The 26,856-nt window shown below is 34.8% G+C and overlaps 2 protein-coding genes across 8 annotated transcripts in view; both read right to left on the bottom strand.

The window, feature by feature from the left end:
* Positions 1–869, bottom strand: part of LOC128982006 (vascular endothelial growth factor receptor 1-like) — a 137,284-nt gene extending 136,415 nt beyond the window's left edge. For all 7 annotated transcript variants that reach the window (XM_054401039.1, XM_054401038.1, XM_054401037.1 and 4 more), the window contains exon 1: positions 768–869. In XM_054401039.1, the coding sequence (XP_054257014.1) occupies positions 768–852 (85 nt within the window). In that variant the 5' untranslated portion in view covers positions 853–869. The remainder of the gene's footprint in view (positions 1–767) is intronic.
* An 8,812-nt stretch (positions 870–9,681) lies between these two features.
* LOC128982004 (rh5-interacting protein-like) lies at positions 9,682–26,579 on the bottom strand. The gene is made up of 6 exons (XM_054401034.1): positions 26,312–26,579; positions 24,017–24,202; positions 15,403–15,597; positions 14,593–14,666; positions 14,037–14,139; positions 9,682–10,094 (listed from the first exon to the last, which is right to left on the bottom strand). Exons 1-6 carry the CDS (start codon positions 26,577–26,579, stop codon positions 9,979–9,981), a joined length of 942 nt encoding a protein of 313 aa, XP_054257009.1. The 3' UTR covers positions 9,682–9,978.
* Positions 26,580–26,856: the final 277 nt, after the last annotated feature.

Below are 26,856 nucleotides of genomic sequence, written 5' to 3'. Positions count from 1 at the left end.
CTAAAGGTGAGTGAGCGTAGCGAACGAGCTCCAACCTAAAGGTGAGTGAGCGTAGCGAACGAACTTCAACCAGGACGTGATTGAGCCATGCGAACGAGATCATCTTGAAAATTAAGAAGTTAAACGTGGCAAAGTCCGTGGGTTATAGCTAGTAATAAATAAAATTTAGTACAAATAATTTAGTATATCAAAGTGTTTTTGTACGGTTATTGGTAACGGAGAAAATTCAAAAAATTGTAAATTTAAAATTCCCTTGTTATTCTTATGGAGAATATTGTAAAATGTCGTAGTTGCTTGTTTATGGATAGTACCTGGGGACCGAGCTTTGCTCGGGAAACTTTATCACTACACTATAACTCTGAGAGTATTCTTTGGTCAATGTAAATCTATCCCAATAATATTAATTTTCTGTCTATTTTTTCTTGACATCTATTTAACTTCTATTAAAATAATAATATCATAGTTTACTGAAATTATGAGATAGAAGAGTTTTTAACAATTTGTTTGGTTCCCCTAAATGGCCCAAACTATAGAAAATACCCAGTATTTTTCACGCACCTTTAGTTTACAATAACTTGTTCTTTCAGTTTAGCTAAACTAAAAGTGGGTGTATTGGACAGAGATCAGTAACTTATATCAGTAAGTATACTCTGTCAGTGCCCCATTAAATTTGACAAAGTAGCACTGGCATACGTAGGCCCAATACGTTGTCACGTAATACGTAACTGGTAATACGTTAACTTTGCTTAATTAACTTGAATATTTACCTGTAGTGGTGTTGTTTACAGGCTGAGACCTCGACTTATCCACAAATAACACCAAGAGACACAAACACACAATTCTCGAACCCATCTTGTCCAACTATACCTCCTGAACTGAAAACTGTTGTCTAGCTTTACTTGTACTTTGTTCCTCAGATAGCGTTGTATCACATTTGACCTTTCAATAAAGACTTTGTATGTTTGTATGTTATTTACGAGTTCGACTGATCTAAAGAGACTTTGGATTGTTCGTGTTAGACTTATACCTAACATTATACTAAGTTTGTAGAATAAGAAGCATTCACCTCAATTGTAGTTTGTTATTGACAGTGTTGTACACTGTACAGAGGGAAACAGCGGAGCACTTGTGCTACTGTGATTTCCGGTGGTTGGTATTTTACATATTATCATTGGCAATTTAAATATTTTTTGATCGGAGTGAGCAAAGCTTTTATACTTAACTACTGCTTTTTTTCAAATACTCCTCCTGAACTTGAAATACTCCTCCTGAAGTGATCCGCATGAAATTTTGGAAAAACAGCCATAATAACCAACTATGGAAAGTTATTAATCTGAAATTATCCAAATCAAATTTAAGGATTTCCCCTCCGTGAAATAAAATTTTATGAAAATGAACATTGGCTAGATTAATGAATAGGTCAACAGAATATACATAACATGTGTTAGTCAACGAATCGCATAAACTACCACATTTCAAATTAATACAGAACGAGGTGTTAGCCCGTCCTACGTACGGGAATTCAGTAGTCAGTTAAAACCGTGTACAATTCAGATCAGCTAGTTTACACATATAAAGACAAAGTTTCTTGCAGTTTTAATGTGAAAAATCATCTTGTAAACAAATGTTGTGTGACTAAATATGTTTTATTCCATCATAATATATACCTGATACGGCCTATACGATATGCATTTTAAATCCGATAACTTTACAGTAAAACAGCAATTCTGCAATTTTTATGATGTGAAAAGCGTTGAAGTGAGGCAGCCGATTCGCACAGACGCACACTGATTATAAGTAGCCTACAGTCACAGAATAGTAGTATGTTTTCTGTGCTACAGTAGAGAGAGTAATAGTCAATTGAGAAGTATATAGTCAACGATACTACCTTCCATAGCATACCTGCCTCTTCATTAATAATTATTATCACCACAATACAACTACTATACACAATTTCCAGTAGGTCTGAATAGAAACGACCTAAAATAAAACGATAATATTCAATAAAATTCACAGTACACATCATTTAACTTTGGTGTACTAACATCAAAACTAATCGTCAAACCTATCCTCAATTTCACTGCATTAATTGCTAAATAAAAAGTGTAAACAAAGAAAAGTAAAAACAATAACAGTTTGTTTTGTAACAGCTGTTTGGTTCAAATAACATCTATATATATAATACGCTAAGCCGATTTTTGTGAACAGAACTCCTCCCTCATTTTTGGACCGATTTTGATGGTTAAAATGTCAAAAGAATTGCCCTGATCTGTAATTTTGCAAAGTGTTTTTAGTTTTTTGATATCTTTATTAGTTTGGGCAGGATCTTTCATCAAAGTTGGATTTTCTCCCATAAGATTAACATGGGGGAATCTAAAAATTTAATTGGAAACTTTGTCTCCACTAATTTGAGAGAACGGCTGGGCGTAGAAACTTGGTAGGGGTGTCAAAAGAAAGGTCTTGGTCTGTAGATGGGTTATCAAAAGAAAAACGAAGTAAATTCCCTTAGGGCTCTGCCCCAGAAGCCTTTAAAGATCCCTCTACAGATTTGTTTACATTTTGGCCATGTGGATAATACTTTTTAATGAAACAGCTGTTAATTTATAAATTGTATTTTAAACAAGACACATTAATTGGGAGTTACTGAATTATTGTCCAAAAGAAGCATTTGCAATGTTATTTTCTGATTTTAAAATTAATTTTTTTCCGTATCATGTTATGTTTTGCAATATATACCATGACGAAATCAGTGGAAAATCCTTTTATCACAGTAATTTTTAAAATTATTTCTTATTGATCTTATATCTATTTTACGGGTTGGTGACTGCCCTTTTCACCATTTTTGTCTTTATTTTTATCATATTGTTCTAGACAGATCATCATAGGTTCATGAGATTATTGTCATACATGTTTTCAATCATTGGAAAAATATTAAATTGTGTATAATACAATACAAAATAATAGCCTACAAGTGCAGAAGGGCAAGGTCCCTATTTGAGCCGTGTCCATATTTTGTTAAATTAATAGTAGCTTACAGCAACCGGATAAAACATTTTACAATATTTATGTAGAAATATTTGCATGATAAATAACGTCATTAAGCTGGAAAACTGCAATATACTGCCGACTTTTCAGAGAGGTTACTTCGATGTATTCATTCAGCTTAGTGAAAACATAATATAAATATGTACCTATACAAATAAGAACTTGAATTCTTAGAGCCTTTGAATGTTATTAGACTAACGAAAAGGGTTGTGCATGTTTACTAGCGCTACTCTGCAACAATAACCATTTAATTTATCTTCAAAATATATATTCTTAAAGTGCACTGATCAGCAGCAAAAAAAATCTATGTAACTTACCCATATGTTATTGAAAATAACACAAAATTTTGGCTGTAAATATGGCCCAATGAGTAAATAATATTTAAGCAGCTACTGTCATGACAGAAAGGTCATATTCCTTTTAAACTAGATCACATCATCCTTTATAAGATACGTTGATTAACAATGCATGTAAACGTCAATATTTACGTAACAGCAAATTTACAGTATTTTTTCTTTTTGGAAATGTCCCATTGCTATGTCATTTGCATTATTTGTTGTCAATGAAGCCGCATATAAATGAGGAGGCCCCTAACAGTTTAAGAATAAAAGCCAACTTCACTTCAAGTATATTCCACTACACCTCACATTCCGTAGAGAGATTATATTGACAACTTGATGTAATTGATATGGCTGAGACAACTAACTGAAATCCCCCATGTCAAGGAATTCCAGCTTTAACAGTAACCCCACAACAAATTTCTCAAAACTGTGATACAGTAGAGGGTTATTCATTAGCACAGAAGTACGATATGAACTGACGCGACGTGACGAAGGAAAAATCAAACTTACACTGTACTGTAATGGATATCTCCCTTTGAAGTTAGAACGTGTCTTCCCAACAAAGAGATATTTTTTTCAAATAAAATCATAGATTAATCTGCATTACACTGATGAAATCACGGAAGTGTTTAACTACAAAAGATCCACCAATACGATTTTAATACTATTTAAAGTTTAATCCAAACGATGAGATACCAGATAAAATACTAATAACTCCGATGACGTACAGTATGGGAGATATTTTATTCATTGAATGATCAACCATATTTGGTAACTATCATTATTGTTTTTACACTTATTAATCTTTAAACAATGCTAAATGCTCAAAATATGTACAATTTCACTCAATTTATCGCAGTTAGATGAATTAGCGTAATCCTTGAAAATAACCGTCGATTTCGACGGGTTTCACCTAGTTCATTTGAAAAAGAGAACTGGTCACATGTAGCAGGAATATAAAAAGTATATAGAATATATAAAGCAGGAATGTAAAGGAATTATACATACACGCTAGTAAAGCTAATGACGTAATTGTCAATGTTTATTATCCATACCGTTATCAGTTCTATCCTTTATAATTACCCACCCTCATTGAATAAATGTACATCGTAATTTTCCATATTAGTTTATTTAAACTACATTATATTCATAGTTAAAATAAAAGTGATATTTTCACGTTTGGGGGCGCTGATATAGGCACCCCCAAACGTAACCACAACTGAACACGATTTCATAAAAGGATTGTTTGTCTAATTGTAGTATCCTGGTCAATGTTGACGTTGTGTTCAATCTATGTCATCCATCTGTTTATCTTTGTATAAAACCCGGCTGAGGTTGTGGTGGTAATTTAAAATCATGATTCCTGATTATTCTTTATCTTCTTTTTGTGACATAAATATTTCCGGGCCTAATCCAAACAAAGTTAAAGCAGACAAACATAATTGTAAACAAAAAGCTACCATGAAGAATTAAAACATGTAAACATTGTTATTTTTCTAATCTTTCCTTGAAAAGTGGAGCAGTAAAATAATTTGCATTTATCCTTTTTTATTTAAGACTCGTGTAAGCCTCGATGTGTACTGTGGTTTAATTAATTTTGGTGTAAACTATTTTAAACTGTGGTCTAATTATCTCTACTAATCTTACTTATTTACTATAATCAATGACAAAATAAGAGTAAATAAAATAACCTCATAGTTCCATAGTTTAACCAGCTGTTAGTTAAAACAAATTATATTGCTCTAAAACAAATCGAAGATTACAAAGATTGCTTTAAAAATAATTTGAACATCCTAGTATTTTACTATGTATATTTAATTAATTTGTCATCCTCTTATCGAAGGATTGAACGTATCAATGATTAGCATTACACATAGTATAATTAAGTCAACCCTTAGTATGTCTTTTAATTTTATCCAAATGCTGAATTTGTGTTACAAACGCTGAATGTTTACAGCTGTTATGTTAAACAAATTATAATACACCAAAAGCTAGTTTAGAATCCTGGCGTCGGCTGCTAGACTTTTCAAAAATTAAAACTTAATTTCTAAATAACTGGGGCCCTAAACTAAAATTACGGCTTCGACATTCCCTAGTTCTCAAAATTATCTTTCTTTCAACACAAAAATCATGAAAATCCGTCGAGTGGTTGATTCAGAATCGTGAAATTAAAAAACACTGTTTCGTTTTAATATTATTGATAGATAGACAAGAGGGAAGAACAATCGAGTTTATATAGTTGAGTAACGAGTAAAGTTGGAATTTTAACAAAAAATTTCTAACTAATAATTAGGGTCGCCGGAATCAGGTAATTGACTTTAGATACTCTAAATAGCGATTCCATTAATGTAAACCGTATATAATTGACTTTTGGTACTGCAAGGAGACAATTCATTTAAGTTAACCATTGATTACCAAACGTATTGTTGAGTTGTGATTCTGTAAGTAGACAATTCTGTTTAAGTGAACCAGCCGTACTATTGAATTTAAATACTGCAAATAGGTGTCTTATTTATGTGAACAAAATATACCATTGACTTTAGATACTCTAAATAGCCATTCCATTAATGTAAACAAAATATATCATTGTCTTTTGATACTGCAAGGAGACAATTCATTACATGAACCATTGAGTACCAAATGTACCATTGAGTTTGGATACGGCAAGTTGACAATTATTTTACGTAAACCAAATGCAGCATTGAGTTTGGATACTAAAAGTAGACATTTCATTTACATGAACCAGACGTATCATTGACTTTGATACTGCAAAAATATATTCCTTTCATGTGAACCAAATATACCATTTACTTTGGATACTGCAAGTAGATATATCATTTACGAGAAACAGATTAAGCACCGACTTTGGATGCTGCAAGTATGCATCTCATTTACGTTAACGAGATGGAGCATTGACTTTGGAAAGTATTGGATAAATATGCTTGCTCCATATATCATCTAATTTCATCTCCCAATACCCCTTTTGACTATAGACCAATCAGCATTCTTCCTACCCTTCTAAATGCCTTAAAAGAATGTGCATGATAAATTCTCAATTTTTATGGAAGAGAACAAAATCATATCAAATTTTCAATCTGGGTTTCGCACTAAATATAGCACAACCATTGCTTTGTTGAAAATTACAGATGACATCCGCCGTTCAATGGATAATAGACAGGTCACAATTTTAACCCCCTTTGACTTTGCTAAGGCGTTTGACTGCGTATACCATCCTCTTTTGCTCCCTAACTGCACTTGGCTGGTTTTTCTGACAACTGTGTTGACTGGATTGAGTCCTATTTATCTGATCGTCAGCAGTGTGTCAAAGTCGGTGACAAATGTTCTACCTGGAAGCATATTACTAGAGGTGTTCCTCAAGGATCTGTTCTTGGCTCACTACTGTTCTCAATTTACATCAATGACATCATAGAACATATCACTAACTCACACTACCATCTGTATGCCGACGACGTACAGATTTACTCCCAATTCAATGTAGACGAGATGGATATTGCTGTACGACTCATGAACATTGACATTGTATCGATAACTCACTGGGCCACAAACAACGGACGGGATGGTTGTTGACTACCTCAGGCTAATGACTAAAATTAACTTACTCACTGCACCACGACTTAACTTTGACGTAAAGGATCTCACCTACTGCGAAAAAACTTAGGACTCATAATGAACAAACATTTGAATTGGTCTGAACAAGCGAATTCCACTTGTAATTGATGTGGTGATCAAATTACTTGACTAATGAAGTTTCTAGTAGACTTCCGCGAGCGCAGAATTCCTGTATCAGATTCATGTTTGGCCTTAGGTGATATGACCATATGTAACTCCCTATTTCAACCTGCTTTCATTGATGAAGTTAAATAAACTTCGGGAATTTCACACCCTCCGTCTTCTGCACTCCATTATCAATAGTAAAATTCCCAATTATTTATCAGACAACTTCCATTTGATTTCTGACATCAGCACCCGTGCCACTCGTACAGGCTCTCACCTTTTATCCACACCAATTCACCGGTCAACAGTTTTCAACAAATCTGCAATTCGAATGTGGAATTCTCTTCCTGACCATATCAAATCCATAGAAAACCGTGCGAGGTTTGGGTCAGAGATTAAATCTATTATATTGAGCAGCAGGCATGAGTGAGTCTCTGGCACTGGTGTAAGAGGTTGTTGGCTGCTTTTGTGAATGGGATCTTTTGACTATCTACTAAATTTAATTTCTTCATGTTTACTCATTTAATGTAACACTTAAGATGATTTAAATTTACTTATATAGGTGAATTAGTTTTATTTATTTATGTTTTAGAGGTTAAGTGGTAGAGAGGACTTACACAAGTCCTAACTTTGCCTCCTAAATAAAGACATTTTTCATTTCATTTCTATTGGTAGAACATAGATCCTCGACTGACAGAGATATTCATTAGTACATCTGCAACACATACGTATTGAAAACAGTTGATTTTTTTCAGTATGGTGGTAACGAAAGTATACCCCTTGGAGCTTGGATTAAGTAGGCACTTTCACACTGTTAAATAACAATGATTTTGAATCAGGAAAGATTCCCAAAATCGTTTATATAGAATTCAAAAACACTATATATATACCGTAAGGTATTTACATTTTTTAGTTAATTTATATTCAGTATTTCTTTTACGTTTTATGTTTTAATTGTAAATTTTAGAACAGTTTTTCGTATGTGTAGGCTATAGTGTAACTAATTAAGTAATTATAGTAGTAATTGGTAATTAGTAATTGGCAACTGTCAAAATCAACAGGATTCAGTTGCCAGCAACAGGTTCTCTAACCAAAGTGAGGTTATCTGACATTATAAAAACCATGGTTTTTAACCCTAATTGTTTTACTCTTTTCAAATTGACTATGACTTGTACTGTCTTAAATGTTGTGAAACTTTCTACGAAACCCAAAGGGTGGATTCTATTTTAGAAAATTTGGTCTACTAGATTCCGACTGATGATGGACCTTCGGGCCCGAAATTAATTTCGGATCAAAAAACAGGATTGCTAAGGTAAGGCCTTATAATATCAATTAATATATAAGCAATCCAGAGGCTAAAATGATTGATATAATATTAACATGGTCCTTGGTCTGCATTAAAAACATATGATGTTTTATTATTGATGCAGCTGTTTACAAATAAATCAAAATTAGTGTTGGTGATTGTAAAAGAATGAAAATATGTTTATGTTAACATTTTCTTTCATTAACTTTAATAATATAATAAATCATATAAAAACAAATACCAATCACTCAGGAATTGTAATGGAGGTTCCAACTAAGCTATAGGTGTGCAATAAGAAGCTCTTTCGAGAAATTTCATCAGGGCTCTGTCCCATCTTGCGGGTTATCTTTAAAGTCCCCATAACATCCTTATGGAAAATGATTTGTTTTCATTTAAACTGATGAATACTTTTGAATCCAAAACTATTAATTAAGGATACTGCTGTTATATTTAATAAGTTTAAACTTGAAATTTTGTATTTTACTGCATAACACTTTTAGTAATCGTTAAATTAATTTAAATACCCCTCCTACAGCAAACCTGCAGACCGAGCAAATTTCCATTTACTTGGCTATATTTCTACTAAAATATTCCCTAAATTTGCCAGATTTATTTCCTATTAAATAACATTGATTTTAATGAGTACTTTGGTTTGCCACGGAGATGGTGCTTTAATAACCCAACAATAACTTGCAATCAAATAACATATCCAAAAGGCAAACATGACCTAAATGACATTATATATATATATATATATATATATATATATACAAAAAGTTAATCTGTGTGTTGTGATAAGTTAATTATGGTGGTAGAAAAAATCGTGTTTGTATAACGAGCACAAACAATCATTACCTCTCTAGTTCTCGAGCGGCAATGACGTACTTTGCGCTCTCGTAGTTCAGTAACTGCCCTCGGGAAACTCAGTGTCGATAACTGATTACCTTGGTTGGTACCTGAGTAGATGGAGTCAGGTTAGCAGCAAACCTAAAGAGATCTAATTATTTATATTAATGTTATTGAAATAGAAAATGAATTTGACAACATCAAGGGAATGTTTTAGTGATAAATCCAACCAAAGCCTGCAGGTTTGCTGTGGCAGGGAGGGAAAGTTTTGCCGATCAAGGGTTACCAAAACGGTCACAACCATCAAAAACTCAAACAAAAAGTGTTGATGATTAGTAACTTTCTCAACATAGAAAGTTCAACATAGTAAGTATATGCTACGTGTAGGGGAGAAAGAGTAAAGATGAATAACTTTCTTTGACATTTCTCTTTATTTGATTGGGATCAGGGATAAAAAATTGCTATGGCTGTATAGGTAAGAAAAAGAAAGAATAACTAAGAGAAAATATACAAATAAATACAACTTGGAATATTTACTTTACAGGATAATCATCGATTAAATTGCGTGCCTATGATCTAGATTTAGTGATTAACTTCTCAGCCATCGATTTTACTTAGTTCACATACAAAACTACGAAACTGGTTACAATCGTAGTTAGCAAATCCCTCACGGGAAGCTGCCAAACAGTGGAAAAAACCACTAGGCTAACCAGCCCTCCAATGGGTATATGAAAGTGGTTGTCCAGTGGATCTCCATTGGAAATATGGATAATCGCCCTCGTCATTACCACCAATCCATGCACTAACGTCCAAAACTTTATCTGTCAACATAAACGATATTTATATCTTAAGGTGGAATAAAATAAACTGTATCAGCAACTTACATACAATTTCCACATTACCTTGACATTAAAATACTTGTGTTTGGATGTGTACAGTGCTACAGACTACACCTGTTGTCTGACTTTGATGAAATTTTGTATGTGGTGTGGTGAAATGCAGTAGTAGGAGTGTAAATGAAGATACCTGGGCCCAATATATCTTCCACTAACCACTACTAAATCACATAATTTCCTGTCGTTGTTCAAACTCTACTGGAAAGAAGCTAACTACTTCGTCAAAGTGCACAATAATACCTTAGCTGCGTATCACAGCCAGCTTTTATGTTATTTAATATACAGGGTGTCCCGAAACTCTCTACCAATATTTTAGGGCATTGATCCTGGGTAAAAAACATACCTAAATAAAATATTTAAATTGTCCGGAAGTCCTTAGTTACTCACACAGCCGCCATTTTGTTGTTTTCAGTTATTAATTTTTTCTAAAGAATGCGGTTAAACATACGAAATGCAAACATTTATGACATCTAGACAAAGCTACAAAAAAATTATGAAGATTTTTCAAATTCATAAAACAAAATGGCGGCCATTTAAAATTTTCTTTCTTAAATAACTCAAAAAACATTGATTTTACAAAAATTTTAAATGGCCGCCATTTTGTTTTATGAATTTGAAAAATCGTGATAATTTTTTGGCAGCTTTGTCTAGTTGTCATAAATGTTTGTGCAAAGTTTCCATTTCGTATGTTTAACCATTCTTTAGAAAAAAATAATAACTGAAAAAAAACAAAATGGCGGCTGTGTGATTAACTAAGGACTTCCGGACATTTTAAATATGATGTGTAAGTTATGTTTCCTTCCCAGGAGCAATGCCCTAAAATATTGGTAGAGAGTTCCGGGACCTGTATATATAATTTAATATAGTGAACAGAGTAATAATTATATAACTGGACTTATTCTGATTCGTAATAGTAACTAGGTGTAGTTAACGTGAATTCAAATATAAATTTCATAAATTTTGAATATTGATCACCAGATCACGACCATTCAGTAAACTTATAAAATTACATAATTATTGACTAGTTCGTTGCCCTAGCCTACACCCTTTGCCAACCCCTACTATATACTCTACTCATTATACTAGTACTCATCCAAAAGTAGACGTCCTGCTGGTGGCAAACGCAACACTACACTGCACTCTGTCCGTCGTCTATTTGCGCGGGTGAATCCTTCGGTGAATCTGCGTGCGCACCTAGCCTACTAGGTCTAATTACATGAATAATTGGTATTATTAACTACAGCTTTTCATAGTGAACACATATGATACACACAAAAGCGTTCGTTTTCAGAGTGAGTTCATTTTCAGTTTTGATAACTGAAGTGGAGTGATTGATTACATTATTTTTTAATTGACTCTTTTAAGTAATCGGAAATTATAACTGTTATTCGTTTTAAAATAACGCCTGGAATACTTTGCAATTGCTCGAATTCGAGCAACATGTGCACTATAGTCCTTATATAATACGTAAAGGCATTTCTACGAAACACTACTACTCCGTTAATAATGGACAGATTTTCACAAACGATGTGTCAAAATTAAGCAATTTTTGTATAGACGCCCCTTTCACCAATTCCTGTAATAAAGGTTTTCGGGCTTTGCCCCACAGGCCATCAAAATCCCAATGTATTCCTCATGAAGAAAAAATGTTGTTTACTTAAACAGAAGAATAATTTGTATTAATTACAGCTGTTAATAGTGAACACATGGGGAGCGAGCTGGCGTAGTGGCTAGAGCGCGGGACTTCGGTCCGTGAGGTCCCGGGTTCGATCCCCGCCAAGTCACCAATGGATTTAATCTAAGTGATAATGCCGGAACCCGTAGGTCTAGCCTGAAGTAATGTGAAAAACAATCCCAGGCTCGTGCCTAGCGTCTTAGGACAATAAAAAATAGTGAACACATGAAATATGCTAAAAGGAAAATACATAAGTGTGCTATTCCCGTCATATATGCGGAAGTCACCCACATTGCAAACAAAAAATCCCCTGATTGTATTGCCATCCTACTAATATTATAAATGAGAAAGTTTGGATGTATGGATGTATGGATGTATGTTTGTGACAAGTGAACGCGAAAAATACTGGTCGGATTGGGCTGAAATTTGGCATGATGATAGCTCACATTAACGATTAACATATAGGCATATTCTTATTTGCAGCACTATTATTTCTTTTACATTTATGACAACAGCTAATTTGCAACCAAAAGGTGAGTGAGCGTAGCGAACGAACTTCAACCTGGAGGCGAGTTAGCGTAGCGAACGAGCTAACCTGAAGGCAAGTGAGCGCAGCGAACAAGCTCCAACCTAAAGGTGAGTGGGCGTAGCGAACAAACTTCAACCAGGACGTGATTGAGCCATGCGAACGAGATAATCTTAAAAATTAAGAAGTTAAACGGGGCAAAGCCCACTGGTTACATCTAGTATAAGTATTTATTTTCAATGATTCCATCGGGGTTCGTGGCGTAGTTGATAGCTTCTCGGACTCGTAATCTGGAGGTCCCCATTTCGAATCCCGCCGGTCCAAGATTTTGCTTAGATTGCGAATACTTCTTAACAGTTTGTTAGAATTTGAGGCATTTATAATTTTATTTTTTATAATAACAAATTTTAAAATTAATTTTATAATTAAAAATTAATCATAAGTAAACCTTCATTAGATTTTTATTTTATATCTTTTTTCTATTATCAGCAAGTTTGGTTGGTTAGGTTAGGTTATGACGGTTTAATTTTATAATTAAATATTTTAAAATTAATTTTATAATTAAAAGTTAATTATAAGTAAACTTTCATTCGATTTTTATTTTATATCTTTTTTATATTATCAGCAAGTTTGGTTGGTTAGGTTAGGTTATGACAGTTTGATTTTATAATTAAATATTTTAAAATTAATTGTATAGTTAAAAAGTTAATTTTCTCACAAAAATATTATAAAATCAATTTTAAAGATTTTCTTAAATCGACGTGAGGGGCTCTCCCACAATCCCCCACTCTTTCGCAGAAAAGGTTCTCATCATTTTGCGGGTGGGGAAACTGAGATGCTAGTCTATAAGTAGTACTTACTAAAAGTACCTAGATTGGTGCTACCCTAACCTTGCCCAACGTTATCTACGGCGAATCGTCCCCACTCCGACTACAGGAAACGCTTCTCACTAGCATTGCCGACGGCGTCACGGGCAGACGTCCGTACATACCTACATCATTTTACATACACTCTTTCAATCTCATTGTTTCACAATTAACTTCATTTTATGTCAGTCTTCATTTTTCTTAACTTAATATATCATTCATTTTTAACTTCACCAGTGCTAGTCATTTCCCTTGTTGTTGCCCCCGCACCCTTGGTCTACACCGCTGCTGTCTACACCGCTTCCACCCCCTGGACTACACACTACCATGGACGAGACGGACATCATCCACCTTCGAGACACCCGACAAGGTAACGGTAGCACCAGAATTAGCTTTGTTGTGTTCAAACCGCCGTCAGGCTTTCCGCTTAAGACCGTACACTTAATGTTTTTTTTTTCTTTCTAGAAAATTCCACATCCTGTTTATCTTTTCAAATACCTTATAAAAGGCTGATACAACGGTTATTGGCCTGTTACTACTGCAAAGCTTAGGGTCACCTTTTTTGAATATTGATCTCATTACAGAGACCTTTAAGTGCTTGGGTATATTAACCACTCAAAAATAAAACGTTGACTAAATGGTATAAGGGCTTTGCTATGTAAATTGCAACTTTTTTTAATAATAAGGGGGATATTTCATCAACAAAAGCCGATTTCTAGTTTTTTTAGCTTTTGATTGTATCTAAAACCTCTTCCTAAGTTGTTGGGAGAGCGTGGTTATGTGTTTAAAAAGCTACTTACTACCGATGGTTGAAGCAAAATTGTTCCATTCGTCATCATTTTCGATTGCCGCCAGATTCATTCCTCGATATTCGCAGTGTGAATAGGCGTCCCACCATGATTTCTGCAACACATAAATGGACAACAAGTTGGTCTATTTACTGATTTTTTGGCTTCAAAATAGTTTCTTGAAATTTTCACAAATCATTATTTAATTTCTATAAAGACTTCTTACATTGCATAGTAAATAAAACAATTAATTACATCATTGAACTCCGCTCGTCCACACAGGAATAAAGATTCCAATCTACGGCTTAAAATTAAGTACGGCTCCATTAAAAATTAAGATCATACTACTTCCTTTATTGAAAATTCTTTTGTGTTGTACTAAATTAATATAAAAAATGATTTAGACACATATTTCAATGGTTGAGTAACAATTATAAGAAACAAATTAAGAAATGCTTTACTAATAATGTACAAATTTGTTTATGCTATAACATTCAAGTTACAAATTCAAGAGAAAAAAACAATTTTGAGTTTTCAGGATTTGCAGTGGTAAACGTAGTATACTTACCTTTTCATTGACAAGTATGAAGGTTTTTTTCCCTTTAATTGGTTTTTGTATGTTTTCCTTATTGTCAGTTGAACCTGCAACAACCTCACCAATTGTAAATCTAAGCTATTTCGATCTTAAACTACAAAATTGACTCGTTCTTTTAGTAAATCATCGAAAACAAAACTAAAAACTGACATACTAACATGGGTCATTGAATTGAAACTGCTATAACTGAACTGACTTTAAAATTGTGATGGTTGGATCTATAAGTTCTAAACGGTTTCAAAAGACTGTTGTTTTAGAAAGTGCTTTGACTTAGCTGGCTTTTAGCTAGTTTCCCTATAGGGAAGTAGCTATTACCGTAGGTAGCATGGTAAGACCTGGAGCCTGAACCGATTAGCTTTTTATTTTAATGTCCCAAGAGGCCAAAAACACTATTAGTTCAAATTTGTATACATGTAATAATTGAGAAATCTGTTAATTACATATTTTTGGTCGAGTTTTCGACCTACGGATGACCTCTAGTTTAAATAAAATTACTGTAATTTCTTGTTATTCAAACTAACATCCTGCATCAACTGCAAGTGAGAGTGGAGTAGTAAAACTGTTTCACGTTCTTTGTCTGTAAAACTACCTAGGAAATCTGTTCACTTATCTGGTGAGATGACTAATTAAAAGTGTGATACTGGCCTTGGGTGGACAATAGTAAGTAAAAACGCTAAGTGATGATGATCTGTATAGCTTCAATGGGCTACAGTGTTGGGACAATTGACTATACCTACAGATATATAGTCAATGGTTGGGACACATCATTTCTATTATACTCACAGTCACTGTAAGGCACACATTCATTGAAGGCATCTCCTTTATACCCAACTTTACATGAACACACAGGGTAGTGGTTCTTGACGTGACATTCTGTGTTATTGCCACACACTCCGTCTTCACAAGGATCTACACACTTCTGCAGACGACATGAGCGGTCCTCCGGACAATGAGAATGAGTCTGACATTCCGGGATCCCTGTGACACAAGAACATTACAAATATATAGCTGTTGGAACTATCCAATATATGTCGAATCGTCTTTCTAGGATGCCAGTGAGGGGAAAATAAAAATTCAATACTAGAACTGTTTGAGGGTTGGAGCATAGACAAATTTTAAATAGAATAAATATAGACTGTCAAAAGAAGGTTCCACGATGATGCACTAGAGCGTGCTCGGTATTCGATTCGCTGCCGTCGTCGGCTCCTCCTCGCCTGCAGCCTTCTACCAGCAGACGCTGCAGCGGTGTAGAACTGCTTGAGGGTTGGAGCATAGACAAATTTGAAATAGAATAAAAATAAAATAGTCAAAGAACGGTTCCGCTATGTGTCGCTAGAGCATGTTTGATTCGTTACCGTCGTTGGCTCCTCACCGTATGCTACCAGCAAACGATGCAGCGTTATGTACCGTAACTACATGGCACTACTAGCGGTGGACGCCAGACCAAATGCTAACCCCAGCACTTCTGTCGGTCTATATTTAATTATTTTTAATTATTATTACGTTTTGCACTGACATGCCAGCATCAATGTGGCAACATAAGAACCATTCAATAACATATTGAAGCCATCCAACACGTTCTGACGTTCTGACCTGACATGCTAGCATTAGTGTGGCAACATAAGTACCACACAATAACAAATTGGAGCCGTCAAACATGTTCTGCTCTGATATGTTAGCATCAGTGTGGCAACATAAGAACCATGCAATAACATAATGGAGCCATCCAATACGTTCTGACCTGACATGTTAGCATCAGTGTGGCAACATAAGTACCATACAATAACAAATTGAAGCCATCCAACACGTACTGCTCTGACATGTTAGCATCAGTGTGGCAACATAAGTACCATACAATAACAAATTGAAGCCATCCAACACGTTCTGCTCTGACATGTTAGCATCAGTGTGGCAACATAAGAACCATGCAATAACATATTGGAGCCATCCAACACGTTCTGCACTGACATGTTAGCATCAGTGTGGCAACATAAGTACCATACAATAACAAATTGGAGCCATCCAACACGTTCTGCTCTGACATGTTAGCATCAGTGTGGCAACATAAGAACCATTCGATAACATATTGGAGCCATCCAACACGTTCTGCTATGACATGTTAGCATCAGTGTGGCAACATAAGAACCATGCAATAACATATTGGGGCCATCCAACACGTTTTGCTCTGACATGTTAGCATCAGTGTGGCAACATAAGAACCATGCAATAACATATTGGAGCCATCCAACACGTTCTGCTATGACATGTTAGCATCAGTGTGGCCACATAAGAACCATGCAATAACATATTGGAGCCATCCAACACGTTCTGCTATGACATGTTAGCATCCGTATGGCAACATAAAAACCATTCAATAACATATTGGAGCCATCCAACACGTTCTGCTATGACATGTTAGCATCAGTGTGGCAACATAAGAACCATGCAATAACATATTGGAGCCATCCGTTCTGACCTGACATACAAGCAACAGTGTGGCAACATAAGTACCTAACAATAACAAATTGGAGCTGTCCAACACGTTCTGCTCTGATATGTTAGCATCAGTGTGGCAACATAAGAACCATGCTATAACATAATGGAGCCATCCAATACGTTCTGCTATGACATGTTACAATCTTTGTGGCAACATAAAAATCATGCAATAAAATAATAAAGCCATCCAACACGTTCTGCTCTGACATTTTAGCATCAGTGTGGCAACATAAGTACCATACAATAACAAATTGGAACAATCCAACACATTCTGCTCTGACATGTAAGCATCAATGTGACAACATAAGAACCATGCAATAACATATTGGAGCCATCCAACACGTTCTGCTATGACATGCTAGCATCAATGTGACAACATAAGAACCATGCAATAACATAATAAAGCCATCCAACACGTTCTGCTCTGACATTTTAGCATCAGTGTGGCAACATAAAAATCATACAATAACAAATTGGAGCCATCCAATACATTCTGCTCTGACATGTTAGCATCAATGTGACAACATAAGAACCATTCAATAACATATTGGAGCCATCCAACACGCTCTGCTCTGACATGTTAGCATCATAGTACAGTGCAATTAGCTTAAAAAAGGAGCAAACCGGGACATCCAAAAAAAAAGTTTCAAACCAGTGCCAAATTGTTGAATAGACTTCCCTCAATGTGTAAAAAAAAGTTACACTGATTTGAATGTCGGGTTTGGGGGGGAGGGGGTAAAAATGGGGTTAAAATAGGACATTTTTTACTTTTTCACAAATACCTCAAAAACTGTGCGTTTTTCTTTAAATACAATGAATTACAAAAATAATCTACATTAAATTTCGAACAAAATGATACCATACAATACCTATCTACTATAAACGGTTCAAGAGATATTGGGGGGTAAATGTGATTTTTCCTTAAAATTCTAAAAAAAATTGGTTTTTAAATAGTAAAAAACCATGGACACCCATAGGAAAAGTTTCTAATAAGTGCCAAATTGTTAAATAGACCTCCCTTAATACGTGTAAAAAATTTACACTGATTTGAGTGTCGGATTTGGGAAGTAGGGTTTAAAGAAAATGGGGTTAAAATAGGACTTTTTTTACTTATTCGCTAATACCTCAAAAACGGTGCGTTTTTCTTTAAATACAATGAATTACAAAAATAACCTACATTAAATTTCGAACAAAATGATACCACACAATACCTATCTACTATGAACGGTTCGGGAGATATTGGGGGATAAATGTGATTTTTCCTTAAAATTCTAAAAAAATTGGTTTTTAAATGGTGAAAAACCATGGACACCCATAGAAAAAGTTTCTAATGAGTGCCAAATTGTTGAATACACTTCCTTAAATATGTAAAAAAAAGTTACACTGATTTGAGTGTCGGGTTTGGGGGGGAGGGGGTAAAAATGGGGTTAAAATAGGACATTTTTTACTTTTTCACAAATACCTCAAAAACGGTGCGTTTTTCTTTAAATACAATGAATTACAAAAATAATCTACATTAAATTTCGAACAAAATGATACCATACAATACCTATCTACTATAAACGGTTCAAGAGATATTGGGGGGTAAATGTGATTTTTCCTTAAAATTCTAAAATAAATTGGTTTTTAAATAGTGAAAAACCATGGACACCCATAGGAAAAGTTTCTAATAAGTGCCAAATTGTTAAATAGACCTCCCTTAATACGTGTAAAAAATTTACACTGATTTGAGTGTCGGATTTGGGAAGTAGGGTTTAAAGAAAATGGGGTTAAAATAGGACTTTTTTTACTTATTCGCTAATACCTCAAAGACGGTGCGTTTTTCTTTAAATACAATGAATTACAAAAATAACCTACATTAAATTTCGAACAAAATGATACCACACAATACCTATCTACTATGAACGGTTCAGGAGATATTGGGGGATAAATGTGATTTTTCCTTAAAATTCTAAAAAAATTGGTTTTTAAATGGTGAAAAACCATGGACACCCATAGAAAAAGTTTCTAATGAGTGCCAAATTGTTGAATACACTTCCTTAAATATGTAAAAAAAAGTTACACTGATTTGAGTGTCGGGTTTGGGGGGGAGGGGGTGAAAATGGGGTGAAAACAGGACTTTTTTTACTTTTTCGCAAATACCTCAAAAACGGTGCGTTTTTTCTTAAAATACAATGAATTACAAAAATAATCTACATTAAATTTCGAACAAAATGACACCATACATACCTATCTACTATGAACAATTCAGGAAATATTGGGGGGTAAATGTGATTTTTCTTAAAATAAAAAAATTGTTTTTTAAATGGTGAAAACCACGGACAACCCATAGAAAAAGTTTCTAATGAGTGCCAAATTGTTCAATAGACCTCCCTTAATATGTGTAAAAAAGTTACACTGATTTGAGTGTCGGATTTGGGAAGAAGGGTTTATGAGAAATGGGAGGGGAATGGGGCGTTCTTTACTATTTTACAAATATCTCGATAACGGTGCCTTTTTCTTAAAATAAAATGAATTACAAAAATAATCTACATTAAATTTAGAACAAGATGATACCTTACAATACCTATCTACCATTAACGGGTAAGGAGATATTAAAGGGTAAATGTGATTTTTTCTAAAAGTTGTTTTTAGCGAATTTCCCATATAGGGAATAAGCTATTACCGTAGTACTCATGGTAAGACCTGGACCCGGGACTGATTTATTTTTTCGTTTTGAGGTCCCTAGAGGCAAAAAACACCATCCGTTCAAATTCATATCTATAAGATTTGTTCATAACTGTGATCATGGCCTAAGAGCCGAAACATGTAAGTTTATTTAATAAATTAATAACTTTAAAAAAGGGTACTAAATGTTTAATTATTTATTTCATTTATTAATATATATATATATATATATATATATATATATATACAATTGTTTGGATAAAGGGCTACTATTATAAATAATAAAGAAAGCATACTAACTCAGTACCCTGAAATTATTTTTATTTTTAAAACTAAAATACCCCCGCTGCAGCAAACCTGCCGACTAAGCGAATTTCCATTTGTCTGAATTGATTTTCAGTTAAATATATTTTATAACATTAGGTTTAACGAGTACCTAGGTTTGCTGCTACAAGGAAACTAATAAAGTGTGTTTTTGAGTAAAATATTGATAGCTTAGTACAAAATAAATAAATTTGCCAAGTTTGATCAAAATATATCCATAAACAAGCAAACTACAACATTTGACAATATTCTCCATAAGAATAACATGGGAATTTTAAATTTACAATTTTTTAAATTTTCTCCGTTACTAACAATAAAACAAAAATACTTTTATATACTAAATTATTTGTTTTTTTAAGCTCTTTAAAAAGGTCTAAAGAGAAATCGGGAAATTTTCTGTTTTGAGGGTCAAAAGTGAGAAAAACCAATTTTTACCCCATAAAACCCCCCGTAAAGCCCCGTTCCCATGGTCCGATCGTGCTGGTTCGCGAACTCATTCAAGTTTATCCCGCTTTACACCTTTAAACCAAGTTTCATCAAAATCGGACAAAAATTACTCAAGTTATCGCGTTCACGGACGTATATATATATATATATATATATATATATGTCTATATATATATATATACATATATAAAAATTTGAACGAATGGTGTTTTTGGCCTCTGGGGACATCAAAATGAAAAAGTCAATCGGTCCCGGGTCTAGGTCTTACCGTGCCACCTACGGTAATAGCTACTTCCCTATAGGGAAATTCGCTAAAATGATCCGATTTTGATGAAATTTGGTACAAACGTGTAAACCTACATTTATTCGAACGAGTTCGCCAACCAGCATGATCGGACTATGGGTCATCATCATATGCTGACGCCATCTATCCAGTGTCACTGGTCAAAGATGAAGGGAAGAAGTATGAAGTAAGTATGGAACAGGGGTTTATGGGGGGTTTTATGGGGTAAAGATAGGTTTTTCCCATTTTTGACCCTAAAAACACAAAATTTTACAAATTTGTCATAAGTGTTGCTAGCCTATTTCCAAGCGTACACGGATTACGTGCATAATAAAAGCACGCTGTTTTGTGTTGTTTGGTTGGAATACTGGTGTGCGACAAAGGGAAAACCGTACGACAACGTAAAAACTGCGACAAAAGTAAGTCTATGCAACAATTAGCAGCTTTCTGTACTATAATCTGCTAAATATAATATGTGCAAGGAAGTCCACTTTGTCGGGTGACTGTAGGAAAATAACTATTGTAACACGGATATTTTTACTTAATAAATAATCAATGATAAAACACACTTATGAATTCAAACGGTAGAAAGTTCACTGTGTTCACGTATCTAGGTAGATTTGTTGTTTCAGGTAGGTAAGTCATTAGTTAAATTGTCGCTATATATGTGTTAAAAAGGAAAATAAAAAGTGTCACATAAAACATTTACAAAATTACCTATGAATAAAATTCCCTACACCGTTTTCACACCCTCCTACCCGCAACTGGCAGGAAAATCAGTGTAACTTTTTTACACATGTTAAGGCAGGTTTACCTAGCGATTTGGCACCAATTACAAACTTTTTTTATGGGTGTCCGTGGGTTTCCTCCATTTAAAAAAGCCAATTTTTTATTGCATCAGTAAAAATCACATTTACCCCTCTATATCTCCTGAACCGATCATAGTAGATAGGTATTGTATGGTATCAATTTGTTCGAAATTTACTGTAAATTATTTTTGTAATTCATTGTATTTTAAGAAAAACGCACCGTTTTTGAGGTATTTGCGTAAAAGTAAAAAAAGTCCTATTTTCACTCCATTTTCTTTAAACCCTACTTCCCAAATCCGACACTCAAACCAGTGTAACTTTTTTACACATATTAAGGGAGGTCTATTGAACAATTTGGCACTCATTAGAAACTTTTTCTATGGGTGTCCATGGTTTTTCACTATTTAAAAACCAATTTTTTTTAGAATTTTAAGGAAAAATCACATTTACCCCCCAATATCTCCTGAACCGTTTATAGTAGATAGGTATTGTATGGTATCATTTTGTTCGAAATTTAATGTAGATTATTTTTGTAATTCATTGTATTTAAAGAAAAACGCACAGTTTTTGAGGTATTTGTGAAAAAGTAAAAAATGTCCTATTTTAACCCCATTTTTACCCCCTCCCCCCCAAACCCGACACTCAATTCAGTGTAACTTTTTTTTACACATTGAGGGAAGTCTATTCAACAATTTGGCGCTGGTTTGAAACTTTTTTTTTGGATGTCCCGGTTTAGGTCTAATTGCACCGTACTATCAATGTGACAACATAAGAACCATGCAATAACATAATAAAGCCATCGAACACGTTCTGCTCTGACATTTTAGCATCAGTGTGGCAACATTAGTACCATGCAATAAAATTAAAAGCCATTTAACACGTTCTGCTATGACATGCTAGCATCAGTGTGGCAACATAAGTACCATACAATAACAAATTGGAGCCATCCAACACGTTCTGCTCTGACATGTTAGCATCAATGTGACAACATAAGAACCATTCAATAACATATTGGAGCCATCCAACACGTTCTGCTCTGACATGTTAGCATCAATGTGACAACATAAGAACCATGCAATAACATAATAAAGCCATCCAACACGTTCTGCTCTGACATTTTAGCATCAGTGTGGCAACATTAGTACCATTCAATAAAATTAAAAGCCATTTAACACGTTCTGCTATGACATGCTAGCATTAGTGTGACAACATAAGTACCTCACAATAACAAATTGGAGCCGTCCAACACGTTCTGCTCTGATATGTTAGCATCAGTGTGGCAACATAAGAACCATGCTATAACATAATGGAGCCATCCAATATGTTCTGACCTGACATGTTAGCATCAGTGTGACAACATAAGTACCATAGAATAACAAATTGAACCCATCCAACACGTTCTGCTATGACATGTAAGAATCAGTGTGGCAACATAAGTACCATGCAATAACATAATGGAGCCATCCAACACGTTCTGACCTGACATGTTAGCATCAGTGTGGCATCATAAGAACCATTCAATAACATATTGAAGCCATCCAACACGTTCGGCTATGACATGTTAGAATCAGTGTGGCAACATAAGAACCATGCTATAACATAATGGAGCCATCCAATACGTTCTGACCTGACATGTTAGCATCAGTGTGGCAACATAAGTACCATACAATAACAAATTGGAGCCATCCAACACGTTCTGCTATGACATATTAGCATCAGTGTGGCAGCATAAGAACCATGCAATAACATAATGGAGCCATCCTACACGTTCTGATCTGACATGTTAGCATCAGTGTGGCAACATAAGTACCATACAATAACAAATTGAAGCCATCCAACACGTTCTACTATGACATATTAGCATCAGTGTGACAACATAAGTACCATACAATAACAAATTGGAGCCATCCAACACGTTCTGCTTTGACATATTAGCATCAGTGTGGCAACATAAGAACCATGCAATAACATAATGGAGCCATCCAACACGTTCTGATCTGACATGTTAGCATTCATTGTGGCAAAATAAGAACCATGCAATAACACATTGGGGCCATCCAACACGTTCTGTTGGACCGATACACCAACATATGTGCATAAGAAAATATTTAACTAGGAATATTTTGCATTTCGTGGCTAAACCTCACCAGACTCACGCCTATCATCACTACAATTGGTTATCTCTCTTATCTTACTCTAGCAATGCTTCATGACAGTCTGCAGGTTAAGCTATTATTTAAACACTCGTCGAATCTGCTCACAGAACATTCCTAATCACTTCCCTTTTATAATCTAGTAATATCTAATATCCTAACAGTAAATCAATTTAAATTTTTGAAGTTAGGTTTCAGCATTTCAAATAATTTCTTACTCTCAGGAAGGCAGCCTTTGCCTATACTGTAGGAGAATCCCTTGAGGCAGGCACACATTGGTCGATGGTTGACCACTCTACACACAGTATTAATGCCACAATGATCCATACAAGGGTCTACACACTTGTGACCAATACAGGTCTTGTCTGTTGTACACATGGAGTCGTCCGTGCATTCTGCATCAACTATAAATATAAACATATCTTAAACACGGTATGTAGTAAAAAGTTTAGTGTTAAATTTGTATATATAACAATACTTAATACAGGGTGCGGCAAAAAACCGACCTGTTTTCTGCAGAGCACTGTTCAGCGACAGGTCGTCTGAGAGTGGTGGGAGTAGGCTCGTTGGAATCCCTACACAATGCCACTTTTTGTAGTCATAGAGCAGTGGTCGCCTGAGCTACGTGCGGTTGCTATGGAGTTGTTTTTAAAAAGTATTGAATTCATTCATTGCAACTCAGCGGCATCGGCAGTTTCATGTATTCATTCAATATACATGGAGTACATGTATGTACAATGGCGACATGGAGAAGTTCCGTTGCGTATCACAATAATTTGGTGGCTTACTAACTTTACAACAGCGGCTTCCACGTTGAAAAGGAAGCTGACAGCCCGTCCAAAGTCAATCGGATGCAAGACAACTAACATTCGATAGAATTCGTTATGCTGTGGAAAACAGTCCTCGCAGGCCCGCCCGAAAACAAGCGGCTTGCCGAACATGCCTGACTGCTCAGTTACACGAATTTTGAGGTTAATTTTTATCCCTACAGAATAATTAGAATAATAACCTGTTTAATTGTGTTATCCATACAGATAATCACGATGGAACCTCTCCATGTCGACCTAATAAATAAAAGTACGGAACTGCTGCTGAGTTGCAATGACTGATTTACTACTTTTTAAAAACTACTAGATAACAACCGCACGTAGCTCATACAACCACTGCTCTATGATTACAAGAAATGGCATTATATAGGCTTTCCACAAGCCTACTCTTACCACCCTCAGACGGCCTGTCGCTGAACAGTGCACTGAATAAAATGGATCGGTTTTTTTGCCGCACCCTGTACTTTAATACTTTTAATACATTACAATGAAAATGCGACCATACAAAGTAGGTATTTTAAGCCAAGTATGAATGTAGATGAGTGTAGGATGAGTGGCGTGATCTTGTAGTCTTGTTAGTGTAAGGCAGACATATTCCTTAGACACAGTTGTTAATTAATAGCCCATACAGCTAATGGCAACTAAGGTACCTACAGTTTAGTGGAATCCAAACCACATATTTGCCTTTGGTATATACGAATTGGTCTAATTATCAGGATAGTACTAGAGATAGTCGTAGTAATCACCCGTGCGGACGTTAATCCACACCAGGGAGTATCGCATCCACAGTGCATGCCTATAAATATCCGTAATTCGTGACCTCCTAGTAGTTGGATTACAGGACGACGCCACCCGTCCCAATCAATCGATTTTGCCAAAGCCATTAAAAGATAACAGCTACAACAGGATGAAAAGTGTTGTCGTATTATAAAAGGGGGTTTCGAATAAAATTTAAAACCTCCCTTTACTTTATCCTCCTATCCTTATAATATAGAGGAAATGTTGTCTTTGTCAAAATATACGAGTTTATAAGTTTTGGGTCCTCCTAAAGCAAAGAAAATAAGTTCTTGCGTTTGTGTGTTTCTTGAGGGGGTTGATTCGTACACAGTTAATGACTACACCTGTGGTCATGGTTTTACTAATCCATAGTACCTTTAGATGTTATTTTTGAAGTGTTGAATTAGTTTGTGGTTTTTAAATACTCATAAAAATAAAAAATCTAATTTTTACAAAAACGACCCAAACAATTTGAACTGATATTTAGTATAGGCCCATTAACCCTGGAAGAAATAGCACGACTCCCAGCCTTATAAAAATTACTGTTCGAAAGCTATTGAACTTTGTGTGATATTTCCTAAAAAAAAAACCTGTTAGTCACCCCTTCCAATTACCAAATGCAAATGAAGACATTTTTATCTAGTGAAAAATAGTGGGATGTTTTTTATCCACCTTTCACCCTGGCCCCTTATGAACGAAAAACTACCTAATGGTTTGAAAACTGCAGAATCTAGGGAGTTTCTATATTACCTACTTTAATGAGGTAACAACAAAATTCGAAGCATTTGCATTCATCAACTATGAAGAGCAGATGAATAAATAAAACTATATGTTAACTGCTTCTTCTAGTGTTTTATTCGTCCAACTTGACATCCTTTTCTTTGTATTCGTAAATTTAGTCCTGCATACCTGGCTTACATTCCGTAAACGGGTCTCCTTCGTAGCCAGTTTTACAGGAACATAAAGGATCTCCTTCGTGTACCACACAAATTGTGCTCAGTCCACACACTCCATCACAAGGATCTGTGCATTTTTTAGCTATGCATATCTTCCCTGAATTGCACTCATCGTTCCTGAGACACTCTTCCCCTGAAACATAGATATTGTGTGCATACGTGATATGGTGTATACAATATTTAGACAGCCACCAACACTTTAGGAAACCAAATTCAACCATACTACTCCATTTTATGAACGTTTATGGCTTTTAAATCAAATGAGTAGTGGAAACCGCCATTTTGGTTTGGACAGATTATAAATGTTGTATATAATACTGTAGTATCAGTAAATTTTCCAATAACATTTTCATAAACTTAATTCGCCGCTTTTTACTTATCTATATTCTTTATTTTTGACATTTTAAATGTCGATCTTTAAGTTTCAAAACTACTAATTGCTTAATTTGAATAAACGAATTTTATTAGGTGGAGTACATCGATCTCTTTAAAAAAAAT

This window comes from Macrosteles quadrilineatus, unplaced genomic scaffold, assembly GCF_028750875.1.
Source record: "Macrosteles quadrilineatus isolate MER2022 unplaced genomic scaffold, UCM_ALF_1.0 Scaffold_77__1_contigs__length_550361, whole genome shotgun sequence".
Classification (NCBI taxonomy): Eukaryota; Metazoa; Arthropoda; class Insecta; order Hemiptera; family Cicadellidae; genus Macrosteles; species Macrosteles quadrilineatus.
This window is presented reverse-complemented; position numbering and strand designations above follow the sequence as displayed.

Excerpts from the sequence above, each read along its gene's own strand:
- LOC128982004 (XM_054401034.1), bottom strand. The coding sequence starts at position 26,579 with ATGGTTGAATTTGGTTTCCTAAAGTGTTGGTGGCTGTCTAAATATTGT. Across the intron at positions 14,667-15,402 it reads ATGTGTGCCTTACAGTGACT|GTTCAACTGACAATAAGGAA; the intron begins GTGAGTATAATA and ends AGGTTGTTGCAG. Across the intron at positions 14,140-14,592 it reads TCATACTTGTCAATGAAAAG|AAATCATGGTGGGACGCCTA; the intron begins GTAAGTATACTA and ends TATGTGTTGCAG.